The sequence below is a fragment of the Nerophis ophidion genome, linkage group LG04, assembly GCF_033978795.1.
Source record: "Nerophis ophidion isolate RoL-2023_Sa linkage group LG04, RoL_Noph_v1.0, whole genome shotgun sequence".
In the NCBI taxonomy this organism is placed as follows: domain Eukaryota; kingdom Metazoa; phylum Chordata; class Actinopteri; order Syngnathiformes; family Syngnathidae; genus Nerophis; species Nerophis ophidion.
Window position 1 is genome coordinate 71025396 of NC_084614.1, and position 22162 is coordinate 71047557.

The 22162-nt window shown below is 40.9% G+C and overlaps 2 protein-coding genes across 6 annotated transcripts; one reads left to right on the plus strand and one right to left on the minus strand.

The window, feature by feature from the left end:
• Positions 1-1172: 1172 nt before the first annotated feature.
• On the plus strand, positions 1173-6047 carry pfdn1 (prefoldin subunit 1). Of its 3 annotated transcripts, none has more exons than XM_061898959.1 (4): positions 1173-1259; positions 5252-5418; positions 5497-5581; positions 5661-6047. In XM_061898959.1, the coding sequence occupies exons 1-4, from the start codon at positions 1197-1199 to the stop codon at positions 5742-5744; spliced, it is 399 nt and encodes a 132-aa protein (XP_061754943.1). In that variant the 5' UTR covers positions 1173-1196; the 3' UTR covers positions 5745-6047. The 3 variants fall into 3 exon arrangements, with proteins under 3 accessions (XP_061754943.1, XP_061754942.1, XP_061754944.1); XM_061898958.1 differs by having other exon boundaries at positions 5252-5397; positions 5464-5581; XM_061898960.1 differs by having other exon boundaries at positions 5252-5397.
• On the minus strand, positions 5823-18849 carry ttc1 (tetratricopeptide repeat domain 1). Of its 3 annotated transcripts, XM_061898954.1 has the most exons (9): positions 18691-18802; positions 14479-14583; positions 10720-11041; positions 10591-10651; positions 10400-10512; positions 6426-6462; positions 6208-6356; positions 6077-6131; positions 5823-6002 (listed from the first exon to the last, which is right to left on the minus strand). In XM_061898954.1, coding segments are annotated over exons 2-9 (870 nt in total). In that variant the 5' UTR covers positions 14481-14583; positions 18691-18802; the 3' UTR covers positions 5823-5871. The 3 variants fall into 3 exon arrangements, with proteins under 3 accessions (XP_061754938.1, XP_061754939.1, XP_061754941.1); XM_061898955.1 differs by lacking the exon at positions 14479-14583 and having other exon boundaries at positions 18691-18849; XM_061898957.1 differs by lacking the exons at positions 14479-14583; positions 18691-18802 and adding an exon at positions 13670-13805.
• Positions 18850-22162: the final 3313 nt, after the last annotated feature.

A 22162-nucleotide genomic window follows, 5' to 3' on the forward strand; every position in this document is an offset into this window, starting at 1 on the left:
GGTTACCATCAGTAACAGACTACGCCGACAGAGAATCAAATCCTGCAGTGCCAGACGTGTCCACCTGCTTAAGCCAGTGCATGTCCAGGCCCGTCTGAAGTTTGCCAGAGAGCACATGGGAGAATGTCATGTGGTCAGATGAAACCAAAATAGAACTTTTTGGTATAAACTCAACTTGTCGTGTTTAGAGGAAGAAGAATACTGAATTGCATCCCAAGAACACCATACTTACTGTGAAGCATGGGGGTGAAAACATCATGCTTTGGGACTGTTTTTCTGCTAAGGGGACAGGACGATTGATCCGTGTTAAGGAAAGAATGAATGGGGCCATGTATCCTGAGATTTTGAGCCAAACCCTCCTTCCATCAGTTAGAGCTTTGAATGGTTGACCAAATACTTATTTTCCACCATAATTTACAAATACATTCTTTAAAATTCCTACAATGTGAATTATTGGATTTTGTTTTCACATTCTGTCTCTCACAGTTGAATTGTACCAATGATTAAAATTACAAACCTCTGTCATCATTTTAAGTGGGAGAACTTGCACGATCGGTGGCTGACTAAATACTTGTTTGCCCCCTGTATAAATAAACATTGTTTGATTGATAAAAGAACCAAATTACATGAATCAACAAGTATGTGTTTCAATCACTCTATGACAAAAAAAATAGTTGCAGAAATTATTGGAAACTCAAGACAGCCATGACATTATGTTCTTTATAAGTGTATGTACACTTTTACCGCGACTGTACCACTAAACACACGTAACGCTGTCGCCCTCTGCTGGTCAAATTGAGCACTAAAACTACAACATGGCTTCAATTGTCAGGTAATCCGCCAAAACAACTACAAATCATAAAAACCTTCTCTAAGTCGGCGAAAAAGAATAATAATAACATTGCCATGCATTGTATTTACTTACAAAGATCTCTCAGAGTTGAGTGATGAAGCCAACGCGTTGTTGCTATCATAGATGGTATGTCCGTCACCGATAAGGTCCTCCTAGGAACAAATAACAGTGACTCAGGGCGGCACATGTAGAATAATTAAACAACAATACCAAGCACTGCATTCATGACATTTAAATAAAACAAAACACACTAAGACGTACTGAAAACGTATTATTATTTATCCTTCGTACAGTATATACGAAGGCGTTGCCATGTTAACCTTTACACCGGAAGCCGTTGTTGATGCGCATGCGCTTAATGACATTAGGGAAAATGGCAATGCCCGTCGATCTGGAGCTGAAAAAGGTAATTTCTTAAAGGCATGATTCCAAATCCAGACATAATAATAAGTATTGTTTGATATGAAATCTAAGTTCATATCCTTAGCTGCCGTGCGTGTCAAACCGTTACGATGGCTAGGTTCGCGAATTGATAAGAAAATAATTGATGATTGTGTTTGGACTCCCAATACCGGTATGTTCCATTTAGACACGTGCTTGTTGTCTTGGCAACACTTACATGATAATACAATCACCACAACCTGTGTTGGAGAAAAACTCGGGGAACTACAACTTTGTCACAGCCAAATAAGAGACAGAAAGGTGTCGCGGCGTTAAATTCTTAAGTTACAACATACACCCAAGAACAATTGACAAAAATGTTCATTTGTAATATTTTTGTTATCACAATATTCGCGACAGGGGCGTACTTACCAAAAGGCAACAACAGACCAGGTGCCCAGTCTTGCTCGAACATTCAAAAGCTCTCCTTTTTCCCACCAGTCAAACAATACTTCCGGTGATCACAATAATTGCGTTAAAAAATAATCCATCCATCCATCTTATTCTGCTTATCCGTGGTCGGGTCATGGGGGCAGCAGCCTAAGCAAGGGCGTTCCCAGGCAAGCTGGAAGACATAGTCTTCCCTGTAGCCTCCTTCTGGTCGAACGTGCTCTAACAACCTCCCCCAGGGGGCATCCTAACCAGAAGACCAAACCACCTCATCTGGCTCCTCTCGATGTGGAGGACAAGCGGCTTTACTTTGAGCTCCTCCCGGATGACAGAGCTTCTCACCCGATCTCTAAAAGGGAGCCCCGCTATCCAATGTAGGAAACTAATTTGGGCAGCTTGTACCCGTGATTTTGTCCTTTCGGACATAACCCAAAGCTCATGGGAACGTAGATCGACCGGTAAATTGAGAGCTTCACCTTCCGGTTCTGCTCCTTCTTCACCACAATGGATCGATGCAGGGTTTGCATCTCTTCAGACACTGCACTGATCCACTCTTCCCTCACTCGTGAAAACAAGGTACTTGAACGCCTCCATTTGGGTCAAGATCTTCCCCCATGGCTTTCCAACCTTTTCCGGGCCAGAACCATGGACTCGGAATTTGAGGTGCTGTTTCTCATCCCAGTCTTTTCACACTCTGCTGCGAACCAATCTAGTAAGAGCTGAAGATCCTGGTCAGAAGAAGCCATCAGGACCACATAAGCTACAAAAAGCAGAGACCGAATCCTGCAGCCACCAAAGCGGAGCGCCACAAGGCCCGGACTGCACCTAGAAATTCTGTCCATAAAAGTTATGAACAGATTTGTTGACAAAGCGCACGCCTGGCGGAGTCCAACCCTCAATGGAAATGGATCAGACTTATTTCCGGCAATGCGGACCAAGCTCTGACACTGACCATACAGGGAGCGTACCGCCACAATCACATGGTCTGATACCCCGTACTCTCTGAGCACTCCCCACAAGACCTCCTGAGGGACACGGTCGATACCTTCTCCAAATTCACAAAGGGCAAACTCCCATGCACCCTTAAGAACCCTGCCGAGACTATAGAGCTGGTCCACAGTTCCACGACCCGGACGAAAACCAAACTACTCCTCCTGAATCCGAGGTTATACCCATCCTGCGCAGCCTCCTCTCCAGTACACCTGAATAGACCTTACCGGGAGGCTTGCGAGTGTGATACTTTAATTAGTTTGTAGTGTGGAATGTCTAAAAAAGGCTAAATCCAGTGTATTTACTCAGAGATCAATGACAGCTGTGAAAAGTACTAACCTTACAACATTTATTTTGGAGTGGAGTGTTCATTTGTTTTTGAGCAACACCCTTGGACCAAAATGATTTATTAAGTACCATTAATTGATTAACGTGGACCCCGACTTAAACAAGTTGAAAAACTTATTCGGGTGTTACCATTTAGTAGTCAATTGTACGGAATATGTACTGTACTGTGCAATCTACTTAAAAAAGTTTCAATCAATCAATCAAAAGTTAGTTCTTCTCAAATAGTGAGAACCCTATTTACAGTCATGACGTACATTTGGGGGGGGGCGACATATTGTCTTCTTCCGGGCGCGGGCGCAAAAGAAAATAGTTGAGAAGCACTACATTAAGCTCACGATGCAGTAAGTTGTATGATGCGGACACGTTTGTTACTGCATACTTTCTGATTTGCCTCTGCCTTAGACAATGTACCTGTAAGTAATTTGCGACAAATTTATTTGATACTTATTCATATTGACAAACGTAGTGTTTTAGGCTGCAATATTGTTTAACTTTAGCATGTGCTATTGTTTACTTAGCTGTTGTGTCGCTGCTAGCTCCTGATAGCCTGTTTATCTTTTGTAGATGTCTTGGCTAAAACAGAACACCAAACTTGTGGGCTTTTTGGAGGACATTTCGATGTTAACTGGCTGTCCAGCTTTGCACAAATACTGTATTTTCCGGACAACAAGGGGCACTTAAAAACCTTTTTTTCCTCAAAACTCGACAGTGTTCTTAATAACCCGGTTCTCCTAACGTAAGGAATAAATTTGGTTGAGATTATCCACCTCAAAGCTATTTTATTTTGTACACAGTGTATTGATAAGTGTGACCAGTAGATGGCAGTCAAACGTAAGAAATGCGCATAGCCTGCAACATGATGGCAATATGGCTCATTTAATATGTTCCATTTGAAATATAGAACATGACTTACGGCGCACAAAAATCTGTCAAAATGTTTTAGTACGACTTTGGTAAGCTATGAAGCCATACTGCTTGATGGATTTTACTGTGCTTCAATATACAAGTATTATTATGGTGTGTGTGTGTATAAGGTAAGACATGTAAACTAGCGTTTTGTTTCGCAATATTATGCAAAAGCAACTTTCCTTACCTTCTGGTACCTGCTGATCTGTATTTGGGATCTGCATAAATCCTGAAAAATTCCTCGCATCCGTCTTTGTAGTCCGTGCAGACACCGTAGTCGTTGAGCCTCTTCTTTTTCTCCATCTTCTTGTTAAGTTAAAGTTAAAGTGCTAATGATTTTCACACACACAATAGGTGTGGCAAAATTATTCTCTGTATTTGACCCATCACCCTTGATCACCTCCTGGGAGGTGAGGGGAGCAGTGAGCTGCAGCGGTGGCCGCTCCCAGGAATCATTTTGGTGATTTAACCCCTGACTGCCAAGCAGGGAGGTAAAGGATCCCATTTTTATAGTCTTTTTGTATGACTCTGTCAGGGTTTGGATGGGACCTTCATCCTTCGCTGTCGCCGTTTCTAATATAAAGTAGTGTTCTTACTTATATATGTCATCAAACTCACCATGAAAGCACTAAAACATACCGGTGTAGTGAGTTTACATTATTCACCTAAGGAACTTTAGTTATTGGAAAGTTCCGGTCGGACGTTTTTTCACGGGACACATTTCGGGCGGATGAGGAGATGCTGCTCCATTATGTATTTAAGTAAAGTCCGAATGTCATTAAAGCAGTTCACTCCATCTTTTGACACTCCTTCCACTCCCATCCTTGCACGCTACACCGCTACAACAAAGATGACGGGGAGAAGACGCTGCCGAAGGTGAGCTACGTAATCAAGACCGCCCATAAAACGGCGCATCCGTAAGCGACTGTCAGCAAGCGGCTTGAAGATGATCTGTAAAACATTATCTATGCAACATTTTGACCAAATAACCACCATTAAATGTTATGTAGACAACAAGGAAGTGTTTTACATTTACAAAAAAATAATAATATGGCTTCTTTAATGTGTCCTATAATCCAGTGCACCTTATATATGAAAAAAGATAAAAAAAATAGACCACTCATCGGCAGTGTGCCCTATGGTCCGGAAAATACGGTAAACCTTGGAGCTTGTGTCAGAGATTCTAGATGCAAGTTAATATCATTATGGGATTGGGACACATCCCCCACCCCCCGATTTGCGGAGAGCCCAAAGAGTTATGTGTGTGTTCAATACACTTCATGTGGAATGGGACATTTGGTGAGCAATAGGACATCTTTGCAGGCCTTCTCTGAGCTGCAGGTGAAGATGATCGACACACAGCAGAAGGTAAAGCTGGCTGACCTTCAGATCGAGCAGCTGACGCGGGTTCAGAAACACGCCAACCTGACGCACACGGAGATCAGCACTTTGCCCAACGACACGCCAATGTACGAAGGTGTTGGGCGCATGTGAGTCGCTATGGCAACAAATAAATATGCACCTTGTCTATCTAGTCAGGTGAACTCTCACGGTGACGTGTGTTCCAGGTTCATCCTGCAGTCCAAGGACGACATCGCCCATCAGCTGAAGGACAAACAGAAAACTGCTGATGAGAAAATCAAAGAGCTGGAGGTACTGATGGTTAATTCTTAGTACTAATGATGTGATAATGATTCAGTCACCTGACAGGAGTTGTTGTTATTCATTCCAGCAAAAGAAGGTGTATCTTGAACGCAGCGTCAAGGAGGCGGAGGACAACATTCGAGAGATGTTGATGTCCAGGAGAGCCCAGTGATGGACGTTGAGTTCTAGTCCTAGTCAAACTATGTCCTCACTGTTTCTAATTAAACCATGCAGAATCACAGCGAGTCTCTTTTACACATAACAGGAAAGACTTTTATTTTGAAAAGTAGATGACATCATCATGTGTTGTTGGGCTTGTTGACAAAATTGATGGAGTAGGAGCCAGTGTTGCTGTCCTGGTTTACCTGGAAGTTGTTGGTCGAAAGGCCAAAGGGTCTCAGGACTAAGTTCCCAAGGTCCTTCAGTTTATCTGCACAGGTCAAAGGTCATCTATTAAAAAACAACACGTTTTAAATATTTGAACGTTTTAGTTTTTTTCCCTACCTAACATTTCCTCTTTCAGCTTCTCATTTCTCTCGTTAATCTGTTGAGGCAACCTCTGCAAGAAACGTCACTATCATTGTCATCAGAGTCCCTCATTGAGCACTCATTATTCCAGCGGACACTGAACTCACCATGCAGGCCTGCCTCGCGCCTGTCTGATTGGGGTCCCGCTCAAGAACCTTCTGGTAGTCCTCCAGAGCCTTGTCCAGCTGCTCGGTCTGTTCGTAAAGCTCCGCCCTCCTGAGCAAGGCCTTCATGTATTCCGGATTCAGCTCCAGCGCTGCGTGCGTGCAAGCATCAAACCAGTAAGCTCACCTGTGACCTCACAGGTTGTGACGACGTCACTCACCTTTAGAGCAGTCTGCTATACCGTCCTCCTTCCGGTCCTGACGTGAGACAAGAGGACTTAGTTAGCTCGACCCCTTGCACTATCCTAGGATGTTGTTTGTGTCACCTCATTTTCTGCTAGCACAGTGATAGTAAGCAGGGCCTAGTCTATAAAAGTTGCTGTGCGCAAAGTGATTGCGTCATTGGGGGATAAATGCGTAAGTAACTTTCACTGCAAACCTTGGTATTTGTAGAAAAAATATACAGTAGAGGCCACAAGTTTGGACATTTCAATCAATGAGTTTTCTTTATTTTCATGACTATTTAAATTGTAGATTGTCACTTAAGGCATCAAAGCTGAGAATGAACCAATGTAAAAATTTGTACTTAACAAAAAAAGGTGAAATAACTGAAAACATGTTTTATATTCTAGTTTCTTCAAAATAGCCACCCTTTGCTCCGAATACTTCTTTGCGCACTTTTGACATTCTCTTGATGAGCTTCAAGCACACAAACTATTCTCCCCTCAGGCAGGAGACTACGGTCAATCCAGACCCACACCTACCGCCACCTGAACAGTTTTTTCCCCTCGGCCATCAGGCACATGAACAATAACAAGATCTGATTGCTCAGTTACAGCTCTTTTTAATACCTATTCTGTGTTATATGTCTTTTATGTTGCACGATTGCGCCAAGTAAAATTCCTTGTTTGTGAACCCGTTCTTAAACAATGGCAATAAATCTCTTCTGATTCTTCAGGGGAAAAAAATAGGTAGTCACCTGAAAGGGTTTCACTTCACAGGTGTGCTTGAAGTTTGAGAAAAGAAATAAATACATAATATATAAATTGCCCGCTTGAACATTCCCTCTTCTCTTGTCCAACTCTCGTTGTCATTTGGGTTAGGGATGTGCGTGTTTGTTGTGATTCCCCTTCCTGGTTCGATGACCCCCCCCATCTTGCCTCCGATTGGCCTGTCCCTAATGTTTTGCCCTAATCTTAACCAGTCGTGACTCTTCATAGTCAGCCAACCAACCAATCATGGATGTTCTTACTCATAAACCAACCACTCATTGATTTTTCCCGTATATTTTGTCCCCTGCCTGTGGAGTTACAAAAGTCAGTTTCTCTCTTTCTATTCTCACTCTCTTCTGGGTCTGAAAATAGCTAAGCTATGGAAATCACTACTTGCTTGAAAAGTAGCGACGCTCCTGCCAAGCTACTGGAAAAAATGTATATAGGCTACGTAGCTTCGATTTTTTAATTAATCGTTTTTATGGAAAACCGTAGTTTTTACCACTGCAACTGTAAACCGGAAGGGATTATCAGAAACCGTACTCTTTACGGGGAAAACCGTAGTTGTTGGGAGGTATGGCAAAGAGGCGGATCAAGATTTTAACACTCATTGTAGGTCGGAAAAAAGGAAGAAAAACAAATTTTTTAAAAATATTTTTACAGAGATAAAAAAGACAGATTTCTGACTAGACGGAAAAATCATATGCCTGAGTACAGTGATGGCGCTCAACTATGGAAGAATTAACAAAGCAGGTTCGAACCACAGCAAGTTTTGATTGTGATGAAACCGGACTTTTCCGGAAAAAGATGCTAAAGCTCATTTCCGCTCGTTCAGTGATTGATTTGATTGATCGAAACTTTAATTAGTAGATTGTACAGTACAGTACATATTCCGTACAACTAAATGGTAACATCCGAATAAGTTTTTCAAGTTTAAGTCGGGGTCCATGTTAATCAATTCGGTGGCGCCTTCCCTTGCTTTTACTTCCCCCCACCTCCCTCTGTCTGCTCCTCCTTAGCCAATATTAATGTAAGCGGATTTTACTTTTTAAAATGTTTATTATTTTAACGATACGGTTGTTAAAGGGGAACTGCACTTTTTGGAGGGAATTTTGCCTATTGATCACAATCATGACAGACAAGAAGACAAAAGTTGTTTTTTTTGCTTTCTAACATCTTAAATCGGCACCTAGTAGGTGACTAACAACGCAGCTAATGAGAACAATCAATTCTACCACTAAATCACTTTAAAAATGCATTCAAAAACCGTCAACAAAAACTCATTACCCTTCCGTAACCTGTATAATAACCAAGCTGAAGCGACATTGTTATTGTAAAAGTCAACACTGAGGAACACATTGAGGTGCTATGGTATTAGCTGTAAAAGCTAACTAAAGCAAGAGATAAGATAGCTTCTATGTCATCATGGGAAAAAACAAAGAAGTGTGTTATTGTCACTCATTGCAAATGATGGGCAAAATTCTAAAAAAAAAGTAGTTCCCCTTTAAAGTTAGGGATTTTTTTGTGTGTGTGTGTGTGTGTGTGTGTGTGTGTGTGTGTGTTATCAGTCCAGCGCATAGAGGACAGAAGCTTGTTCTTTTGGCTTGTTAATACACAGAAAGTTGATCCATCCCTTCCTTGTTATGTTTGTTTGATATACATTACTGTATAGTAGGCTTGTACGGTATACTGCTATCAGAATAGCACCACGATTCTGATGAATTACATTCGGTACTATATCGCCTCTAAAAAGTACCGGTCCCCCACAACCCATCGTCATCAAGTTGTGTCATTGCTGGTCTACGAGCAGACGAGCATGTTCGGCAGGGCACAATCACAGGGTACTTACAAACAGTCACAGTGTGTACATAGGAAAGGGAGAACGGACGCATTTTGGCTTTAAAACTAACGATAAAGGCGAAGTTATAAAACTGAAACGCCCTCAGGAAGAGGTACTTTAAGACATGGCTAGCTAGCTAGCGGCTAAAGTCCATCCGCAGTCTGCAGTGTTTTAGCTACTTCTAAATCACTAATCCTCGCCTCCATGCCGACAAATAAAGTAAGTTTCTTACAAGTATCATCCCTGCAGGACGAGGAATAGCTAAACATGCTTCAGTACACACCGTAGCTCACTGGCGACACAATGTAAACAAACGCCATTGATGGATCGACACCTAACATCCACTGTAGTGATACCAAGTACAAGAGCGTATTTAGTCGATACTACTATAATTACATCAATATTTTTAGCATCACAAAATCTTCTTTAGTTTTTTATAAATTATATTATGTTTATAAACTCAGGGTATCGGATTGATACCCAAATTTGTGGTATCATCCAAAACTAATGTAATGCATCCAAACAACAGAAGAATAAGTGATTATTACATTTTAACATGTTAAAGGAAAAATTAAGCATATATTAACTGTAAATGAACAAGTAGATTAATAAATAATTTTCTAGAACTTCCATCCATCCATTTTCTACCGCTTATTCCCTTTGGGGTCGCGGGGGGCGCTGGTGCCTATCTCAGCTTCAATCAGGCGGAAGGTTAGTGTACACCCTGGACAAGTCGCCACCTCATCGCAGGGCCAACACAGAACTTGTCCTTCATAATTTTGACAAAATAATAGGATAGAAAATGACACAATATTTTACTGCATGTGTCAGCAGGCTAATTAGGAGCCTTTGTTTGCTTACTTACTACTAAAAGACAAGTTTTCTTGTATGTTTCTTATTTTATTTAAGGACAAACTTGCAATAAGAGAAATATGTTTAATGTACCGTAAGATTTTTTGTTACAGTAAAGCCAATAATGCAATTTTATGTAGTCCCCTTTATTTAGAAAAGTATCAAAATACATTTTGGTACCGGTACCAAAATATTGGTATCGGAACAACACTACTGTTTAGCACATTATATTGTGTTCAAAGTGCACAAACCTAACTAAAATAGAGACTTTTGTTGAAGCTGGAACCAATTATTCATATTTACATTGTTTCTTATGGAGAAACATGTTTCACTATACAACTTTTTCAATTTCCGAACCCGGTTCGAGAAGCAATTACGTTTGTAAATCGAGGTTCCGCTGTACGTACATTCAGAGGCCTGTGCTAACGCAATGTTTTACGTCGGAATCCACGCACACTTTTATAAATGAGGCCCCCCGATGACAAGTATCAGCGTGTCGTGTGTCGTTTACCAGGTGCAGTCTCGCAGCCGCTCTGTTGGAAAACAGCACTGCTCGCTCTTGGCTGAAACACACGGGACACAAAAGCAAAGCTTCTGAGTAGCTTTGCTCCGCCGCCAACCAGTCTGGACAAACAGATGAAGGAACGGTCGACATATTGGAATTCATACACTGGTCAAACTGCTATAGATGGGTCAACTCACCTCCAGCTTTAAAAAGACTGTTGCCTTTTTCCTTTAATGATAAACCCTCAAGTCGTCGACTCTACACAAAAAAAAGGTGAGGTTGCATTATGAGTTTTCATCGCATTACAATCAATATTCGCCCTGTACCTCCTTCTCCTGCTCCGTCAGCTCCTCCTCCTGCGCTTTCCTCAGTTCTTCCTCATCGAGTTCTCCTTCGCAGCCTGCGTCTAAGTTGGAATCCAAGTCCTCCCAAGCCTCGTAGTCCTCGAGTGGTCCTGTCTCCGTCTCGGCATCAGCTTGTGTATGCGTGGCGTCAGTGAGCCGGTCTGTCTTTACTGCCTCCTCCTGCCGCCTCTGCTCATCCTCTTGGTCTGGAGGTTCCAAAGACTCCTGGCAGTCAAAAAAGTCCTCTTTGTCCAGGTTGTCCTCTTCAACTTTGTGCCTTTGCTCGCCTGCTGGGTGGCTCATCCTGCAGCGCAAGATTTAACGGGCCGGTATGAAAGACTAAGATATCTTGTCACCACGTAAAAATAATCATTAAAAGGAAAACCACACTTTTAAAAAAAATTATGTTATTCACAATCCTTATGTAGTAGACGACTAAAACACATATTTTTCTTAAAAAAAAATCAATCAATCTATTTCCGGAAATACACCAAGTATGAGATGGCTAACAATGCAGCTAATGGAAGTACACTATTCCGCCCATAAACCCCTCTAAAAAAAACATCCAAAAACCGTCAACAGTACTCCATACAATACATCTCTTGACCTGATTATTAATTAACCAATTAATAGCTATATTGTGTATTATAAACTATTTTTAGCGGCGGCGTGATCACAGAGAGCTAACTCGCTTATGCTCCTGTATTGACATATCGAGCTGGTGAGCTGCTGCATGGTTTTGAATTGGTGAAAGTTAATTCTAGATTATAAATCATGTCTTTCAATTGGGTAGTAGAAAGTTGTTGCCATAAACTGTGATATTTTTGGCGACTTTGACATCCAACAATCCATTATGGCGACATCTGTGAGGATTATGAGTAATTCTTCATTTAAACGGGAAGATTCAAACTTTCCATCATTCTCTGTGAGAGCAGGCATTCTGCAGTAAGTGATAGATTTTTTATGTTGGTAGTCTGTATTTCTTGTTTTTAGATCCACTCGACGTCCATTGCACTGGTCGCCAGGGGGAGAGGGGGTCCCCTTAAAAGGTTTTTAATTGTATCCCATTAGAATTAGTTTTTTCTTGCCCTGATGTGGGATCTGAGCCGAGGATGTCGTTGTGGCTTGTGCAGCCCTTTGAGACACTTGTGATTTAGTCTATATAAATAACTTTTGATTGATTGATTGAGTGCTATTTGCTGAATCTGTTTATCACTCAGCTTGTAAAAGTTGTAGCTCAACCTCCATTTATACAGGCTTAAAAATATAAGGTTCTGGATCATCTTTTGTCTCAAAGTAATCTAAATGGTCTCTCAATTAGGTCTGCCATGACAAGTAGTGTTGTTGTAGGGAAAAGTGAACATTGTAATGAGTCTGTGAAATAAATACGACAATTTAAAACGAGCAAAATATGACATATTATTAGGAATGTGCCTGTTACTACAGCAGATATATAGTTACAGCTACAGTTACAGACTGTTGCTATTGTTTATTTACGAGTGAGAATGCATAAAAAAAGAAATAAACACGTGTTCTTACTTTGGATAAGGATTGCAATTGATAGGCAAAATTCCAAAAAAACAGTGCAGTTCCCTTTTTAAGGAATGGACTAACAATGTCCTAACATGGTCCAGTTTAAGAAACTGTTCAAACCAGAAGCTTTTACAAAGTACGAGGAAGAACAATCCTGATAAACAACTCGAACCTTATTGATAAATGACAGACCATCAATTATTCAGCATGTTATCCATCCATTTACTACCGCTTGTTCCATTTGGGATCGCGGGGGTCACTGGAGCCTATCTCAGCTGCATTCTGGCGGAAGGCGGTGTACACCCTGGACAAGTCGCCACCTCATCACAGTCCGCATGTCAACCACAATTTATTATCTAAACTAGGGATGTCCGATAATACCGGCCGATAAATGCTTTAAAATGTAATATCGGAAATTACCGGTTTCAAAATTATCGGTTTCAAAAAGTAAAATGTATGACTTTTTCAAAACGCCGCTGTGTACACGAACGTAGGGAGAAGTACAGAGCGCCAATAAACCTTAAAGGCACTTCCTTTGCGTGCCGGCCCAGTCACATCACATATCTTAGGCTTTTCACACACACAAGTGAATGCAGGCATACTTGGTAAATAGCCATAAGGGTCACACTGAGGGTGGCAGTATAAACAACTTAAACACTGTTACAAATATGTGCCACACTGTGAACAAACACCAAACAAGAATGACAAACACATGTCGAGAGAACATCCGCACCGTAACACAAATACCCAGAACCCCTTGCAGCACCAACTCTTCCGGGACGCTACAATATACACTCCCCCCACCCTCAACTCAACCCCGCCCACCTCAACCTCCACATGCTGTCTCAGGTAGAGCAGGTCCCAAATTCCAAACTGCTGTTTTGAAGTATGTTAAAAAAAATTATGCACTTAGTGACTTCAATAATAAATATGGCAGTGCAATGTTGACATTTTTTTCCATAACTTAAGATGATTTATTTTGGAAAATCTTGTTACATTGTTAAATGCCTCCAGCGGGGCATCATTACAAAATTAGGCATAAAAATGTGTTAATTCCACGGCTGTCTATATCGGTAACTGTTGATATCAGAATCAATAATTAAGAGTTAGACAATATCGGATATCGGAAAAAAAGCCATTATCGGACATCTGTAATCTAAGCTTTATTTTTTTATATATATCGGACACAATATGTTGTCAAGCTTATGAGACGTGATGCAAGTGTAATCCACTGTGACACTATTCTTCATTTTCTTAATGTTTTTATTTTTTTTATAAATGGCTGTGATGAGCATTTAAATGAGGGATTTCTAATCACTGCTATGTTGGAATATTTATTATTATTGATACTGTTTTGGGGCAGCACGGTGGAATAGAGGGGTTAGTGTGTCTGCCTCACAATACGAAGGTCCTGAGTTGTCCTGGGTCCAATCCCGGGCTTGGGATCTTTCTGTATGGACTTTGCGTGTCCTCCCCGTGACTGCGTGGGTTCCTTCTGTGTACTCCGGCTTCCTCCCACCTCCAAAGACATGCACCTGGGGATAGGTTGATTGGCAACACTAAATTGGCCCTAGTGTGTGAGTGTGAATGTTGTCTATGGCGTCACATTAGTGCCAAAATTCCAAGCGCATAAAAACAGTTATCGCGCGCTGATTCTCCACTTCGTGCGCACGCACCGTCTTTGTTTTGGCACTTTGTGGGCGGTTATTCTTATACGGCCCCTCCTTTCTGATTGGTCAGGCGAAAATAGCTGAGGGCCAATCAGAAGTATAGCAGGGCGGGTCAACATCAATATCTATCAAGATAATACAGCTCCTGTGACAAACAAATTCTAAAAAGTCCAAATTTAGTGGAGTTGTGGAAAATACCAATTGAATTTTATCTAAAAGTCTTTGAAGAAGGTAATATTTCATCTGTTGAGAGAACATAACATAGTTAATGAAGTGTCAAGATCAATATCTCTCTTTTCATACACATACAACCAGTCCACAGATGTCAGTCAATGATGGAAATTATATTTTAAAATATGTTTTCTTTCCTCACTTGTCTGTTTTCAAAAATATTTGTATTTATTTATTATTTGTGTATGTAAATATGGAATGTATGCCACAAAGTGGGACTATTAATTTTCTTTCCTCCTTTCGATTTGTCATAAATGTCAGAGTATTGTATGTATGTGTACATTTAAATAGTACATGTACCACTGACATCAATGAAATGATGGGGACCAGCTGTCCGAGGTAAGATGGCCGCTACGCTGGAGAAACATGGAGTGTTTATTCATATCTATGATGAAAGGTCCATGGCAGTTCCCTGGGATTAAAGAGAAAGGAAATCATGTTTTCATGGGGCTATCATTGCTGAACAAGTAAGTCTTACACTATTATCTCTCAGATTTAATTTGCCTAATGTATGGAGCTAGCTTTTTTTGTTGTTCTTTTAAATACATATTTTTAACTCTGCCATCTATACTGATCTGGGCTGATATGTAAATTTCCATAGTTTGAGTTTGCAGAAACGTAAATACTTTTTATAGTAATATTAACACCATATTCATTAATTGTAGTGATAACCTGTCATTCATTATTCTACTAAAATAGTAATTGCAATCATAACATCAATAATTAGGCCCATATGCTAATCAGGTGGTCCTGATATGAAGTACGCATAGATAAGTGGGTTTGGGTAAACTCTGGTGTAAACTTAAAGTAGATAGAGGAAAGAAAATTAATAGTTCCAACTTGTGGCATACATTCAATCTTTACACATACAGATATTAAATAAATACAAAATTGTTTTAAAACAGACAAGTGAGGAAAGAAAACATATTTTAAAATATAATTTCCATCATTGACTGACATCTGTGGACTGGTTGTATGTGTATGAAAAGAGAGATATTGATCTTAAAACTTCATTAACTATATGATATTCTCTCAACAGATGATACATTACCTTCTTCAAAGACTTTTAGATACAATTCAATTGGTATTTTCCACAACTCCAATAAATTTGGACTTTTCAGAATTTGTTTGTCGACAGGAGCTGAATTATCTTGATACATATTGATGTTGACCCGCCCTGCTATACTTCTGATTGGCCCTCAGCTATTTTCGCCTGACCAATTAGAAAGGAGGGGCCATGTAAGAATAACCGCCCACAAAGTACCAAAACGAAGACGGCGCGTGCGCACAAAGGCACCACACGCGCGCAAAAGGGTGTCGCGCGCGCATGAAGTGGAGGATCAGCGCGCGATAAGAATTTTAATGCGCTTGGATTTTTGGCACTAATGTGACACCATAGTTGTCCGTCTATCGGTGTTGTCCCTGCGATGAGGTGGCGACTTGTCCAGGGTGTACACCGCCTTCCACCCGATTGTAGCTGAGATAGGCACCAGCGCAGCGCCCCCCGTGACTCCAAAGGGAATAAGCGGTAAAAAATGGATGGATAGTTGGATGCATGTGTTAATCCATCCATCCATCCATTTTCTACCGCTTATTCCCTTTTGGGGTCGCTGGCGCCTATCTCAGCTACAATCGGGCGGAAAGCGGGGTACACCCTGGACAAGTCGCCACCTCATCGCAGGGCCAACACAGATAGACAAACATTCACACTCACATTCAAACACTAGGGCCAATTTTAGTGTTGCCAATCAACCTATCCCCAGGTGCATGTCTTTGGAAGTGGGAGGAAGCCGGAGTACCCGGAGGGAACCCACGCATTCACGGGGAGAACATGCCAACTCCACACAGAAAGATCCCGAGCCTGGATTTGAACCCAGAACTGCAGGAGCTTCGTATTGTGAGGCAGACGCACTAACCCCTCTTCCACCGTGAATCCCGCATGTGTTAATGTGAGTGTGAATGTTGGCCCTGCGATGAGGGGGTAACTTGTCCAGGGTGTACACCGCCTTCCGCCTGATTGTAGCCGAGATAGGCAACAGCGCCCCCCGCGACCCCAAAGGAAATAAGCGGTAGAAAGTGGATGGATGGATGTGTGAATGTGAGTGTGAATGTTGTCTGTCTATCTGTGTTGGCCCTGCGATGAGGTGGCGACTTGTATAGGGTGTACGCCGCCTTCCGCCCGATTGTAGCTGAGATAGACAACAGCGCCCCCCGCCACCCCAAAGGGAATAAGCGGTAGAAAATGGATGGATGCGTGAATGTGAGTGTAAATGTTGTTTGTCTATCCGTGTTGGCCCTGCGATGAGGTGACGACTTGTCCAGGGTGTACGCCGCCTTCCGCCCGATCATAGCTGAGATGGGCAACAGCCCCCCCCCCGTGACCCCAAAAGGGAATAAACGGTAAAAAACGGATGGATGGATACGGTTTTGTTTGACTCATTTTGGATGTTATGTGTCATGTTTGTGTGTCCTCTCAAATCCTCTGTTGATTGCTATTCTGAATGATGCTTGGTCGGGTTTGGTTTTGGAATTGGAATTGTATTGTTATGGTATTACTGCGTATAATTTTGTTTGAATGGTTTATTTAAAAAAAAAAAAAATAATAAATCTAGACTTTTTTTGTTTGTGTTACATATGAAGACAGGAAGTAAACAAATATGCTAGCTACTTCCTACTTCTTTATGTCGCTGACAACAAGCTATCCATACACTTAGGTCACACGGAATCCATCCTATTTGGGTCCCATATCAACCTTAAGAAAGTCAGTGACTTCACTTCAAAGTGGGTGACATTGTTATCACCAGGAAAGATGAGATCACCTACCTAGGTTCCATTCTAGAGGCCAATCTTCCCTGTGATAAAATGGCAACCAAGGTAATCAAAAAGGTCAAACAGAGAACGAGATTCCTCTACAGAATCTCCTTTATGGTCAACAAAAGCACCTTAAAGATTCTAGCGGGAACTCTCATTCAACCCTTTTTCGATTACGCTTGCACCTCCTGGTACCCCAGCACCTCCAAAACCGTCATATATAGACTCCAAACATCCCAGAACAAGCTAGTCCGGTTACTTTTAGACTTCCAACCCAGTTCACACCTCACTCCAACCCACTTCTCCAAAGTTGGCTGGCTCAGGGACAGAGTAAAACAACTTGCACTTAGCCTAGTCTATAGGATCCGCTACACCTCCCTGATACCGAAGTACATGTCATACTACTTCCTTAATGTAAATAACCGCCATAACCACAACACTAGGGGGAGCTCCACAAACCACGTTAAACCTAGATTCCGATCTAACAAAGGTCTTAACTCATTCTCTTTCTATGCCACATCAATCTGGAATGCACTCCCAACAGGTGTAAAAGTAAGTGCATCTCTATCCTCCTTCAAACGGCTCTAAAACAACACCTCCTGGCAACTTCAACCCTTTACTAATACCCTCCTCCATTCACATCCCATCTCACTTGTGTGATGACTGTATTATGCTGATAGTATATATTTGTACCATGAATTGATTTACGGCTTCATGGTGGCAGAGGGGTTAGTGCGTCTGCCTCACAATACGAAAGACCAGTAGTCCTGGGTTCAATCCCTGGCTGTGTGGAGTTTGCATGTCCTCCCCGTGAATGCGTGGGTTCCCTCCGAGTACTCCGGCTTCCTCCCACTTCCAAAGACATGCACCTGGGGATAGGTTGTTTGGCAACACTAAATTCGCCCTAGTGTGTGAATGTGATTGTGAATGTTGTCTGTCTATCTGTGTTGGCCCTGCGATGAGGTGGCAACTTGTCCAGGGTGTACATCGCCTTCCGCCCGATTGTAGCTGAGATAGGCACCAGCGCCCCCCGCGACCCCAAAGGGAATAAGCGGTAGAAAAATGGATGGATGGATGGAATTGATTTACGTGGACCCCGACTTAAACAAGTTGAAAAACGTATTCAGGTGTTACCATTTAGTGGTCAATTGTACTGAACTGTGCAATCTACAAATACAAGTTTCAATCAATCAAAAAAACCTATAAATAAGTAACGTGCAAACAATAACTGTATTCATGTTCGAAATGAACTAAAACCATATTAAATCAGACTATTTTAAAAAATGAAATCCCCGCCTTACAACAGAAAAATCCCATCATTAAGGGGAAAAGTGAAACATTTCATATTCGAATGCAGTGGTTCTGATTAAGGCTCTCTCACATTAACACTTTTAATATGCAACGTATATGAATGACTTTATCAAACTATATATTATTAAATCACGCTAAACTGCAGACAGTTTGGAGAGTTCATAATAATAAATAATGACATTGTTATTATTTGCCTGTCATCCTCCTTACGGACCAATGATGAAGAAGCTTTTGCCCCAATGTGTTGTTTATGAACCAACAACGACACAAATACGGGGGGAACGACATGTAGAAGACTGCAGTCGAGTTATCAAATAGCAGTTTGAACTTGAAATGTCTTCATAAAGTGTGATTTGGTGGGCGAAAAACACTCAAATGGGCTGATTTGAGGTCTTACCTGTTAGCACAGTTAGCCCTCGGTTTATCCCGGAATTCACTTCTGGGTTACTCTTCTTCGCCTGCGTTTCTTCTTCTTCTTCTTCTTTGGTTTAATGGCCGTTGGCATGCAACCTTCTGGTGTGCATTACTGCCCCCTTCTCATATGGCGTGTGGGCCGAGATGGAACTTTACTACAGTGGTTCTCAACCTTTTTTCAGTGATGTACCCCCTGTGAACATTTTTAATTCAAGTACCCCCTAATCAGAGCAAAGCATTTTTAGTTGAAAAAAAGAAATGAAGAAGTAAAATACAGCACTATGTCATCAGTTTCTGATTTATTAAATTGTATAACAGTGCAAAATATTGCTCATTTGTAGTGGTCTTTCTAGAACTATATAAAAAAAAAGATATAAAAAGAACTAAAAACTTGTTGAAAAATAAACAAGTGATTCAATTATAGTTAAAGATTTCTACACATAGAACTTAAAGTGCCCTCTTTGGGGATTGCAATTGAGATCCATCCATCTGGATTCATGAACTTAATTCTAAACATTTCTTCACAAAAAAATAAATCTTTATCATCAATATTTATGGAACATTTCCAGGAAAAATCTAGCTGTCTACACTGAATATTGCATTGTTGCATTTCTTTTCACAGTTTATGAACTTACATTCATATTTTGTTGAAGTATTATTCAATAAACATATTTATAAAGGATTTTTGAATTGTTGGTATTTCAGGAATATTTAAAAAAAAATGTCACATACCCCTTGGCATACCTTCAAGTACCCCCAGGGGTACGCGTACTGTACCCCCATTTGAAAACCACTGCCCTACTATATATATCAGGGGTCCCCAATTTTTTTGATTTGGGGGCCACATTGGGTTAGAACAATTTGGCCGGGGGCCGGGCTGTGTGTGTGTGTGTGTGTATATATGTATGTATATATATATATATATATATATATATATATATATATATATATATATATATATATATATATATATATATATATATATATATATATATCAACATGCACACGCATACACCCTGTTGCTACAATAAAAAACAAACAAAGGAAAATAGAAAAAGTGGTACTGTTTTTATAGTATATATATATATATATATATATATATATATATATATATATATATATATATATTCCTTGCACACTAATTGACGCACTTGCCGCTGATGATGTCAAGTTATCAATGGGAAAAGGCATTTTTCGACAATATGATTTGACTGAACGGCTAGGAGACACAACAGGTAACAACAGTAAAATGGATTTCAAAGGACAGATTTAAAAAAATAAAAATGAAAAATAAAATAAAATAATTATTTTATGTTTTTTAACTTGGGACTTCCCTCGGGCCGGATTTTGGATGCTGGCGGGCCGTCACCGGCCCGCGGGCCATAGTTTGGGGACCCCTGATATAAATATTTTTATTTAACCCAGTCTTTTTTTAAATATGTATATAATACTCTGTGCAAGCCTAAAATATCTTCCACTATTAACCTAACCTTCTCTTTTAACATGAATTGATTTACTTGGACCCCGACTTAAACAAGTTGAAAAACTTATTTGGGTGTTACCATTTAATGGTCAATTGTACAGAATATGGACTGTACTGTAAAATCTACTCATAAAAGTTTCAATCAATAAATCAATTCGCTAACTTATTTCCCTTTCGCTACTGTATTTCCTACAATGTATTAAACCATCTCCTACACCAGGGGTCGGGAACCTTTTTGGTTGAGAGAGCCATGAAAGCCAAATATTTTAAAATGTATTTCTGTGATACAGTATATGTTAAAACTTCTATTTGCAACATAGCTATTAAATATGAGTTAACTATGGATAAAATGTGATTAAATGGGATTAAACGGTTAAATGTTGTAATAGTTTGACAGCCCTATTAGTTACAGAATAATACACAATGTACCAAAGGGTAAAACACAACAGTTTTGGGGGAGCACAAAAAACAACAACAATGATATGGGTGGAAGGATTGAATTATCTTATTATAAGGTTAAATTATTCCATATATTGTCACACTCTTAAGTGTGTGTGTGTGTGTGTGTGTGTGTGTGTGTGTGTGTGTGTGTGTGTGCGTGTGCGTGTGCGTGTGCACGTGTGCACGTGCGCATTATTTTTTTATTTAAAAAAGAAATGTTTAAAATATTTTTAGTTTTTTTGGCTTGGCATAACTGTTATACTGAGCCCCTAAAGGGACATGGATATTTTGCGAGATTTCGCAAAGGTTTTTTTTTCCTATGTCAGTGAACCGGAAGTAAAACTAACACAGCGATGGAGGACTAGGAGCGTGCAGTACCTTACCCATCATCTGTGCTCTGTTGTGGGACTACAGTACGATTTGATGTCTTTATATGTTAGGCCAATATCCATCCATCCATCCATCCATCCATTTTCTACCGCTTATTCCCTTTTGGGGTCGCGGGGGGCGCTGGCGCCTATCTCAGCTACAATCGGGCGGAAGGCGCCGTACACCCTGGACAAGTCGCCACCTCGTCGCAAGGGCCAACACAGATAGACAGACAACATTCACACTCACATTCACACACTAGGGCCAATTTAGTGTTGCCAATCAACCTATCCCCAGGTGCATGTCTTTGGAAATGGGAGGAAGCCGGAGTACCCGGAGGGAACCCACGCATTCACGGGGAGAACATGCAAACTCCACACAGAAAGATACCGAGCCTGGGATTGAACCCAGGACTGCAGGACCTTCGTATTGTGAGGCAGAGGCACTAACCCCTCTTCCACCGTGAAGCCCTGTTAGGCCAATACTAAAATAGGAATCAATAAATTTCTCCCACAGATGATGAGTATGAGTTGTCTGTTTCACTTCCGGTTCACCATTGCTGTGTCTGTTTTACTGACAGAGGAAAAAAACCTTTTGCGAGAACTCGCAAAACATTTTTTTCCCTCCAAGTCCTTTTAGGGCAGACCTGGGCAAATTAAGGACCGGGGGCCACATGCGGCCCTTGAAGCTTTTCAGTCTGGCCCGCCGGACATTCCCAAATCATTTTTTTTTAGATCTTTAAAGCTGGAAAAAGTGCAGCTGCCATTATGATGTGCAGTGATGTTTTCTAATGACCGTAAGTCTGGAACTATACAAATTATTCCAATGGTTGGAATCTGCACTTTTGCCTTATATACTATTTACTAAGGTAATCTAATTAGGTACTTTGGTTATCTAATTAGTTACTATGGTAATGTAGGTCACAGCAGCTCAGACGAGGGACCAAGCAGTGTGGGTGGGGAGTGTTTCCACAGAGTGTTTCCATAGCCTGAAATGCGGGTGTCAGGGACAAACGTGAAAGGAGATTTTTGCAACAAAGTTCTACATTTTGGGGAGTATCACATATATCAGATAGTAGGTGTTTGTTTTTTTACCACTGCCGTTCATATTTTGCTATGTTTTTTGCATTTTTATCGATTGTAAAATATGTGGATGGAGAAGG

Coding starts and splice junctions, on each gene's coding strand:
- pfdn1 (XM_061898958.1), top strand. CDS start 1,197: ATGCGCATGCGCTTAATGACATTAGGGAAAATGGCAATGCCCGTCGAT. Junction 1,260..5,251: donor TCGATCTGGAGCTGAAAAAG/GTAATTTCTTAA, acceptor ACATCTTTGCAG/GCCTTCTCTGAGCTGCAGGT. Junction 5,398..5,463: donor TTGCCCAACGACACGCCAAT/GTACGAAGGTGT, acceptor TTGTCTATCTAG/TCAGGTGAACTCTCACGGTG.
- ttc1 (XM_061898954.1), bottom strand. Junction 10,513..10,590: donor CAGTCTTTTTAAAGCTGGAG/GTGAGTTGACCC, acceptor CTGTTTGTCCAG/ACTGGTTGGCGGCGGAGCAA. Junction 6,463..10,399: donor CGGCTGCGAGACTGCACCTG/GTAAACGACACA, acceptor GTCTCACGTCAG/GACCGGAAGGAGGACGGTAT.